The 10,914-nt window shown below is 40.2% G+C and overlaps 1 protein-coding gene across 1 annotated transcript in view; it reads right to left on the reverse strand.

The window, feature by feature from the left end:
* Positions 1 to 10,914, reverse strand: part of LOC119505250 — a 64,961-nt gene that overhangs the window by 48,833 nt on the left and 5,214 nt on the right. The window contains exon 6 of the mRNA XM_037797891.1: positions 10,704 to 10,854. Coding sequence (XP_037653819.1) covers positions 10,704 to 10,854 — 151 coding nt within the window. The remainder of the gene's footprint in view (positions 1 to 10,703; positions 10,855 to 10,914) is intronic.

Genomic DNA, 10,914 nt, shown 5'->3' on the forward strand with positions numbered 1-10,914 from the left:
CTCCATATTGTCATCCTCCCTTGGTATTGTCACTGTTTGTGATTTTAGCCATTCTGGTGGGCGTTGAACCATGCTTCTTGTACTTAATGCTTTTTATTTCTTGAGGGGATCTAGAAGTGACTAGATACCCTCATTATGCTTCTGTTCTCCATTTTTCGGATCAGAAGGTGGTGGCCCAGTAAATGAAAAAATCTTAGAGTCTCACCCAAGATCCCTCAGATGAGTCATTGAACCTAGAATCCTCATGCATCAGTTGGGGTTGTAGCAACCTGCTCTTGTTCTGACTCTTCACTTCTTATGACTTAGAATTCTTTGTGTCTTTCTGGCCTCGTTAGGTGAGGCTTCCTTTTTATCTTCTTGAAACGATCCATTCTTTTCCTTTCTGGGATTTTGTATGATGAAATCCAGTGTGCTTTCTGCAGAGATGTGCTAGTGGGTTTGGGAGGTTTTCCTCTCTCTGCCCCTTAGCTGCAGTGTCTGGACCTTGGCTGGCTCAGACCCACTTCCCAGGCTGGCTCCACATTTACTGTGCAGCTGTGTGCAGTGGACTGATCACTTGCTTCCCTAGAGACTTGGGAGGGTCACACGAGATGACCTGGCTACAACAGCTGGCACTTAGTAAATGTTTAATACGTTTGAGCACCCCTCTTCAAAATAGATTGGGAAAGACTGATTACCTGGAAGGCATGTGGATAGTTACACCATTCTCTTGTTTTTTCTCATCCATGACAGTAAGGCAAGAAAACATTCTTAAATTGATTTATGGACTTAAAAAAAATTAACCTAGGTTTCTTCATGTTTTTGGCCAGCAGCAAATAAGCAGTAGTTTTTTTTTAGGAGTTTATATTGTCCCTGTCCTTTGGCTTTATTCAAACATACCAGTTGTCTCTCTCAGAGCTACTATATCCTTGCATTTTCACTCCTCTTGAGTTCGTTCACTATAGTGAGTAAATTGTGAGTGTTCTTTTCTGAACTGGAAGCTCCGTAAGTGTTCTTTGGACTGTGGCTAATATTTGTATTCTAGCTAAGCTATATTTTATGTCAGTCTATAATAAATTTTTAAACTCAAGTCATTGCTGTTATTTAATTCACCCAAATAATTTTAAAAATTTATAATTTTTTACGAGAAGTTGTAGGTTTATAGAAAAATCATGCAGAAAATACTGAGTTCCCGTATACCCATTAACATTTTTCATTAATATAGTACTTTTTTTATAATTCATGAAAAACTAGTATAATTATACTATTAACTTGATCATGGTGTATAATTCTTTTGATGTGCTGTTGGATTTGGCTTGATATTTTGTAGAAGATTTTTGTGTCTGTGTTCATAAAGGATATTGGTATGTAATTTTCTTTTCTTGTGGTATCTGTATCTGGCTTTGGTATTACGATGCTATTGGCCTCAGAATAAGTTAGGGAGCATTCTGTTCTTCAGTTTTTTGGAAGAGTTGGAGCAGAATTGGTGTTAATTCTTCTTGAAGTGTTTGGTGAAATTCACCATTGAAGCCATCTAGTCCTGGGCTTTTCCTTGGGAGGTTTTTTTCTTATTGATTCAGTCTCTTTACTATTTATTGGTGTGTTGAGATCGTCTATTTCTTCTTAAGTCAATACAGGTAGTTTGTATGTTTCTGGGAATTTGTCCATTTCATCTAGGTTGTCTAATATGTTGGAGTACAGTTGTTCATAGTTTCCTCCTATAAACCTTTTTATATCTTTGGGATTGGTAGTAATATTCCCCCTTTCATTTCTGATTTTGGTTATTTTCATCTTTTTTTGTTGTCAATCTAGCTAATGGTTTTTTAATGTTATTGATGTTTTGAAAGAACCAACTTTGGTTTCACTGATACTCTTTGTTGTTTCTTTATTCTTTGTTTCATTTATCTCCTCTTGTACATTTGTTATTTCCTTCCTCTGCTTGCTTTGGATTTAGTTTGGTCTTCTTTTTCTAGATCCTCCAATTGCAAGTATTTAGAGCTATAAATTTCTCTTTGCCATAAGTTTTGGCATGCTGTTTTTGTTTTCATTTGCCTCAATATAGTTCCCAGTTTCCATTGTGATTCCTTCTTTGACCCATTGGTTGTTTAAGTGTGTGTTGTCTAATTTCCACATATTTGTGATTTTCTAGTTCTTCCTGTTATTGGTTTCTAGCTTCATTCCATTGTGGTCAGAGAGAAACATATGATTTCAAAATTTTGAGTTTAGTGAGACTTGTTTTGTAATCTAACATATGGTCTCTCCTGAAGATTGATCCAGGATGTGCACTAGAGAAGAATGTGTGTGCTGCTGTTGGGTGAAGTGTTCTATAGATGTCTCTTAAGGCTAGTTGATTTATAGTATTGTTCAAGTCTTCTGTTTCCTTATTCATCTTCTGTTTAGGTGTTCAATCCATTATTGAAGGTGTATTGAAATCTCCTGTTATTAATAGAAAATTGTCTGGTCTCCCTTCAATTTTGTCTATATTTGCTTCATATATATTGGGGCTCTGCCATTAGGGGTATCTATATTTATAATTGTTATGTTTTCTTGACTCGACACCTTTATCAGTATATAGTGACTTTCTTTGTCCCTTGTAACAATTTTTGACTTAAACTCTATTTCATCTGATACTAAGTTAGCTACCCCAGCCCTCTTTTGGTTACTGTTTACTTCGTATGGATTTTGCCATCCTTTCACTTTCAACTTACTTGTGTCTTTGCATTTAAAATGAGTTTCTTGTAAACAGCATATAGTTGGGTCATGCTTTTTTTAATCCATTGTGCCATTCTCTGCATTTTGACTGGAGAGTTTAACCCATTTACATTTATAGTAACCACTGATAATACATTCATAAACTTTTTTCTGCCATTTTGATATTTGGTTTTTATAAGTCTTTTACTTTTTCCCCCTCAATTTGATTATAAATCAAACAACTGGTGGTGAGTGCCAATAAATATAATGTTATGAAAGCTACTTGGGTTCTTAAATGCTTGTGTGTGCTAGGCTGTACAAGAGAGGAAATGGGGGCAAGGTGGGGGTATCACACAGAAAAGTGAACACTTGAAGTTTCAGTTGAACATGATTTTTAGGAGACTACATTCTTCTGTACAGTACTGGAACTGTTAGAGTTTGGAAAGATCTTATATATATATAATATATATATATCTTTGTTTTTGTTTTTGTTTTTTAAATTTTAAAATTATCTAAAAACAGCAACAACAAAAAAACCAACATTTCCAAACAAAATAAAGCAAAACAGTGGGAAAAACAGATACTGTGAAATAACTTCATTCCTTCCAATTTGTTTCATTTTTAAACTATGGTGATTATATATATATATATATATATATATATATATATATATATATATTCAGATTCTGGGTCCATAGTTGCCATGAATGGATGTTTTGAATATTACAAATCTACTGGAAATTTTAGGTTTCAAGTTTCTTCTGATTCTAAACCTGAAAAAATGAAAAAAAGACAGTAAGAATGATAATACCTTGAAGTTTGGACTTTCTTCTAGCTTAAGCAATCCAGCTCGTTTAGCTCCACTTCTCTTTGCAGTGTCTAATCTTGGGCAGCAGGAAAGGAAAGAGAAACTCCATAATTTACTTTTGAAGTTGTTAGCTTTGGCGCAAGTGTTATTAACCATGATCCAGCTGTTGCTAATACTGTAGTGACCTCTGAGAACAAGACCAGCTTCAGTTTTGGAACCATAGAAGCCAAAAGTGTTTCAATGGCTCCATTCACATGTAAGACATCAGAAGTAAAAATGGAGGAATCCCTCCAGCCAAAAGAGGGTTCGCTTTTGGCAATATGGGATCTGCCTCTCTGCCACCTGCCTCAGTGTTCACTTTGGGAAGGACACAGGAAAAACAACAAGAGTGCATCACTTCTGCTACTCCTGCATATGGGATGAAAACTGATAAAGATGAGACAAAGTGGAAGGCACTGTTTTCCTTTGGCAATTCAAAGCAAACCAAAGATGAGTGTTGTTAACAGTTGACATTTGGTTTCAATATGATAGAACTATCTGAGAAGGCATCTGAACAGTCAACAAAGGCCACTTTTGCTTTTGGAGCTCAAACCAATACTGCAGCTGATCAAGGAATAGCAAAGCCAGTTTTCAGTTTCTTGAACAACACTTCCTGTGGTTCAAGGACATCAGCCACTTCAGCAGGTAGTAGCATATTTGCTAATTCCACCCCTTCCTCCAACCCACCTGTGGCCGCTTGTGTGTTTGGACAGACCAGCAATCCCATCAGCAGCTCTGCCCTTGGTAACTTTGCTGAACCCTGCACATCTCAGTCCTTGCTATTTTCTCAAGGGAGCAAACCAGCAACCTGCTATAGCACTGGTACAGCTGTCACCCTATTTGTCTTAGGTCCAGGAGCCATGAGTAATAATACTTCAAACTCTGGTTTCAACTTTGAAGCTACAACCTCATCTAGCTCTGTAGGATCCATCTGTCTAGGCAGATGAGTAATAAAATAATGATAAAAATATATCAAAAATGAGGGAGGATGAAAACCTAAGATGGCAGCTAGGTGAGACAGGGCAAGAAAAAAACACCTCCATGAAAAATACTAGGTAAAAGCCATAAAGTGACCCAGAACACCAGTTCCAGCAATGCACCAGCCGGACAAGGTCTGCTAAATTCACAGGGAGCATGCATTTGGTGAAACCGGAAGTCTGCATTCTGAAACGAGTAAGCCAGCTGAAAGTCCCACAGCCGTGCTGCAGTGTGGGGAACCGCAGGTTGGCATTTGGAGGTGGACAAGTTCTTAAAAAGAAAAACAAAAAAACTGGGAGCAGCTACAGATATGGCAGTGAGAGCTGCACAGTGAAGCACTGCAGGAGTGGGCTGTAGCCAACGCCTCGGTGTCTGGCATGGGGAATAGTCCTCCCCACACCCACTGCTGATTGTCTCAGGGACAGTGGGACAGAGGGGAGCCAAAAGGAGAAAGAAACTGCACCCCTTGCAGACATCTCCCCAGCAGCCTGTGGACGCACCCGCCCAGGGCCGGACCCACAGCTGAGAGCCGCACCAAGAAACACGGTGTGACAGAGAGCCTTTCCCGCAGCACTGCCCACACTACACAATATCAGCCATGGGCACCTTTAGTGCACCCACAGCTAATTCTCCCGCAGCTGGGAAGGTGGAGCTGTGCTAAAAGGGGGAAATTAACATGCCCCATTCAACTATCTTTAAAGTAAGCTGGGAAGGCCCCTGCACGGCCCAGTGGCCCAGGGCATTCCTGGAGGCTGGTGTGAACTTGTGACGTGGCACAGCCTTCCCTCAGCAGAGGTCCTGGAAGAGCATGGCAGGGATATGAGACCTGCTCGGAAAACCCAGGTTCCCTACGCCAATACCAAGGACTTGTGGGTAAGCAGCAGAGGCAGTCTGTGGCAAGACTGAAAGGAAGGCTTAGACTCATGTAACAGCCTTAAATCTCTGGGAACACATGGGAGGTTTGGTTATCAAAGCTGCCCTGCCTCCCTAACCACCCAGGCACACGCCCCATGTTCGAGGCGGACAGCACCAACAACACACTCAAACTTAGTGAACCAATTGAACCCCACATGAATCAATCCCCACACACCATAAAGATAAAGTTGGGGAGAACTGACTTGAGGGAAATAGGTGACTCATGGATGCCATCTGCTGGCTAGTTAGAGAAAGTTTGGAGATCGGTATTTTTTGTATATCCAGGAAGAACCCTATCAAGTAAAGCAAATGCCTAGAGGCCAAAAACAACAGAAAATCTTCAACCATATGATAAAACCAGATGATATGGAGAACGAAACCCAAACACCCCAATCAAAAGATCAGAAAAGACACAGTACTTGACACAATTAATCAAAGACATAAAATCACACAACGAGAGCATGGCACAGGACATAAAGGACATGAAGAAGAGCATGGCACAGGATAGAAAGGACATAAAGAAGACCCTAGAAGAGCATAGAGAAGAAATTGCAAGAGTAAATTAAAAAATAGAAGATCTTATGGAAATGAAAGAAACTGTTGGCCAAATTAAAAAGACTCTGGATACTCATAATAGAAGATTAGAGGAAGTTGAACAATGACTCAGCGTTCTCGATGCCCACAAAATGGAAAATGAAAGAACAAAAGAAAGAATGGGGAAAATATTGAAAAAATCAAAATCGATCTCAGGGATATGATAGATAAAATGAAACGTCCAAACTTAAGACTCATTGGTGTCCCAGAAGGGGAAGAGAAGGCTAAAGGTCTAGAAAGAGTATTCAAAGAAATTGTTGGGGAAAACTTCCCAAACCTTGTACACAATATAAATACACAAAGCATAAATGCCCAGTGAACCCCAAATAGAATAAATCCAAATAAACCCACTCCAAGACATATTCTGATCAGGCTGTCAAATACTGAAGAGAAGGAGCAAGTTCTGAAAGCAGCATGAGAAAAGCAATTCACCACATACAAAGGAAGCAACATAAGACTAAGTAGTGACTACTGAGCAGACACCATGCAGGTGAGAAGGCAATGGCATGACATATTTAAAACTCTGAGAGAGAAAAATTTCCAACCAAGAATACTTTATCCAGCAAAACTCTCCTTCAAATTTGAGGGAGAGCTTACATTTTTCACAGACAAACAAATGCTGAGAGAGTTTGCCAATAAAAGACCTGCCCTACTTCAGATTCTGAAGGGAGCCCTACCAACAGAGAAACAAAGAAAGGAGAAAGAGATATAGAGAATTTTAACAGACATATATAGAACATTACATCCCACATCACCAGGACACACATTTTTCTCTAGTGATCACGGATCTCTCTCCAGAATAGACCATATGCTGGGACATAAAACAAGCCTCAATGAATTTAAGAAGAAAAAAGAAAATTGAATATATTCAAAGCACATACTCCGACCACAATGAAATACAAATAGAAGTCAATAATTTTTGATTTGTAACTCCACTATTTATTTCCTACAGGATATGAAATACACAAACTCTGTTGACAAATCAGTAGTTTTGGACTCAATGTTAAATATGTAATTTTTGAACAAGAACTATATAAAGGTGGGGGAAGGGAGGAGTATAGGAACATAGTTTTTGTGACCTATTGAAGTTAAGTTGGTATCAAAGAAAACAAGATTGTTATGGATTTAAGAGGTTAAATTTAAGCCCCACAGAAAACACAAAGAAATTAGCAGAGAATATGACCATAGAGATGAAAAGTATGTGTTACAAGAAGTGGGGGAAGGGGCAATGGGGAGTTAAGAAATGAATGTAGGGTTTCTGTTTGAGGTGAAGGGAAATTTCTAGTAATGGATGGTGGGAAGATGGTAGCATTACAACATTCTAAATGTGATTAATCCCAGTAATGGAATGCTAGGAAGAGGTTGGAATGGGAAGATTTAGGCCATATATATGTTTCCACAATTGAAAAAAAAAAAAAAAAGAAAGAAAAAGACAGTCTCAATATTGAATGACAATTAAATGCTAAGGATGAGCCTGGATGGGATCTGAGGATGTAGGAGAGGAGACTCAAAGGGACACAGTGGGGATATAAGAAAAAAAAGGAAATACAGAATATAAGCTTTGTATCAATGTTGAATTTCTTAAACTTCTTAGTTGCGCTTAATGGGATTACATAAAAGAATGCTCTTGTTCATGGGAATTGTATATGTGAATTATATCATTTGTTCAAGGATGTGTGCAGCTTGCTCTCATATGTTCGGAAGACAGAGCAATAGATGATGGATGGTAGGGAGGGAGGGAGGGAAAGAAAAATGGTGGTGTGACAGGATATTAAAGCTGGTGGATCGGGGTACTGGGGTAGGGGGTCACGCTATGCTGGAGTTCTGTGTATGGGTTTTGTATTGTTTTTGCAACTGTCCCTGTAAGTATGAATTTATTTCAAATTAAAAATTTTTTTAAAATGGGGGGGGCTTAAGGGATATGGGATGGTTTAGGTGTTCTTTTTCTTTTTAATGTTTATTTTTCCTTTATTTTTGAGTAATGAAAATGTTTGAATATTGATTGTGGCACTGCATGAACAACTATACAATGATACTGTTAGCCATTGATTGTGTTCTTTGGATGGATTATATGGTGTGTGAGTATATCTCAATCAAATTGCATTAAAAAAACAAAACAAAGGAAAAATGTTCAAAGACAACATGCTAAGTGGTGACCAGTAAAGGTACCTTTTCCCAGATGCACGATGGCAGTGAATCAGTGTAAGTTACCATTGGGCCATCAAGAAATCACTGACACCATTAAGGAACTGGAAATGGTGGGAATTACAATCCCCACTCACATCCCATTGCATAGCCCAGTCTGGCCAGTGAAGAAGCCTGATGCTGCCTGGAGGATATGTATTGATTATAGAGAATAGAACCATGTAACTTCTCCTTTGTTCGCAGGTGTACCAAACACAGCTACATTGTTACAAGATATTAGTGCTCAGGCCAATTGTATTTTGTGTTGGATCTTGCTAGTTATGTTTTTAGCATTTCTGTAGATCCCTCCAGCCAGCCTGCCTTCTCCTTCATGTGGGAAGGACAGCAGTGGACGTTTACCATGCTGCCACAAGGATATCTTCATAGTCCCACCATTTGCCCTGATTTGGTGGCTCATGATTTTAAAATGTGGAAACCTCCAGCAGAGGTCACTGTCTTTCATTATATTGATGAGTTTATGTTGAACAAGTAACTGTCTTGCAGAATTGGAAACTGCAGCTAAGACCATCATGGCCCACCTCGAGAGCCGATGATGGGCTGTAAATGGGGACAAATTACAAGGGCCTGGATACTTTGTCAAATACATAAGTGTTGTTTGGTCAGGTAAGACTTGGTTTGTTGGGTAATTGGAGACAGTTTATACCCCAGTTAGCACAGATTCTAAAACCCTTGTATGTCCTAATTAGGAAAGTAGAAACATGGGAATGGGATGTTCTACAGCAGGCTGCTTTTGAAAAAGCCAAACAGGTGATCTCCAAGGCCCAGGCATTTTGGGAGGTGGACCCAGGTGTGCCTTGCCAATTAGATATGGTCAGTACCGATCTTGAATTTGGGTGGGGCTTGTGGCAAACGCAGCAGGCAAGGCAGTTTCCCATGGGCTTTTGGTCTCAGCTCTGGAAAGAAACTGAACTCCGGTACGGTTCCTTAGGAAAACAACAGTGTGTTGCCTGTAATGCCTCAGGACATTGAAGGACTGACTCAGAAATGCCCTGTGAAGTTTAGAACAGCCACCCCCGTAAAAGGGTGGATACGGGAGATTTCCATTAACCTCACTCTGGCAGTGCACAATTCAGCACATTAATGAAATGGAAAGCTTACCTGGTACAGTGCAGCATTTTCAACAACAGCTCTTTAAGCTGAGATGCATGATATCTTAGAACAGTTTATGATGTAGAAGAACAAGATTTGCCCCTCCCAACTGATCCTCCCAAGGTGGTTGTTTCTGTATCCAGCATTGACAGATGTGGCAGTATACCTGAGTTCCTTGGTACACTGATGGATCAGCATATGAACAGCTCACCACCTGGACAGCAGCAGCTGTGCAGCTTCATAAGGACAGCATTTGGTGGGAGGCTGGAACTATGGAAGACAGCTAGTGGCCTGAATTAAGGGCTGCATGGATGGTCACTGTTCATGAACCTGGAGATGCATTAACTATTTGTACTGACAATTGGGCAGTGTTCTGAGGCCTCTGGATGCTTGGCCACATGGAATTGAGAGCAATGGACTGTTGTCAGTCACCCCTATGGGAAAAGGAAATGTGGGAGTTCATCTGGATTGGCTGTAATAATTGAAAGGTAACTGGTTCATGTCTCTGCCCATAACACTGATTCTTTACCTGGCAATATTGAAGCAGATTCTTTAGCAAAAATTTGTATGCTAGAGCCAACTTTGCACAAGCCTGCAAAATGGTCAGTCTAGGTTATGTGTTTCTGCTTTAATCTTTGTTATTTCTTTTCTTCTACTTGCATTAGGGTTAGTTTGCTGATCATTGTCTAGCCTCTTTTGTTGTTCAGCTAGGTCTTTGGTTTTAGGTCTTTCTTGTTTTCTGATGTATGCATTTAGAGGTCTAAATTTTCTTTTCAGCACCTCCTTCACTGCATCCCATGGGTTTTGAGTTGTGTTCTTGTTTTCATTCATCTCTAGATAGTTACCTGTTTCACTTGCAGTTTTTTCTTTGACCCACTCATCATTTAGGAGTGTGTTGTTTAACCTCCATGTTTTTGTGAAAGATCTGGTTGATTGGTGGTTATTGATTTCTAGTTGCATTCCATCATGGTCAGTGAATGTGCTTTGAATATTTTCAGTCTTTTTGAATTTATGGAGGCATGTTTTATGCCCCAGCATATGATCTGACCTGGAGAGTGTTCTATGAGCCCTAGTGAAAAATGTATATCCTGGTAATTTGGGATGTAATGCTGTAATTCATTTATCACCTTGCTTAGGTTCTCAATTTCCTTGTTGGTCATCTGTCTTTTTTTATCTATAGAGGATAGTGCAGTGTTGAAGTCTCCCACTATTGTAGAAACGTCTATGGCTTTCTTCAGTTTTGTCAGTGTTTGTCTCATGTCCACAGGAGCAAGCATCCCCAGACTGGATGTCACACCCACCCTGTCCCTGTTTCTGTACCACATCTTTGCAGGGGCAAAGTGTCTGCCCTCAGGAGCACTGCAGGCCATTCATGCATCAGCACTGGCTCTGCCATGCCTCTCACCTGCACTACCCCCACAGCATGGCAGATGTGGTGGTTGGTCCTTGTGCCGGCACTCAGCTCATGCTTGGCTACCTGGAGGAGCGTGGCTTCACCGATCCCATCGTCATCCCCCAGAAAGATGGGCTGGGCCTGGCCATCCTGGCCCCACTTCCTGCATCAGCCACATCAAGAACTACATGGGTAAGTGCCCTCTCTTAGCTGTGGGGGCCCA

The sequence above is a fragment of the Choloepus didactylus genome, chromosome 10 (assembly GCF_015220235.1).
Source record: "Choloepus didactylus isolate mChoDid1 chromosome 10, mChoDid1.pri, whole genome shotgun sequence".
Classification (NCBI taxonomy): domain Eukaryota; kingdom Metazoa; phylum Chordata; class Mammalia; order Pilosa; family Megalonychidae; genus Choloepus; species Choloepus didactylus.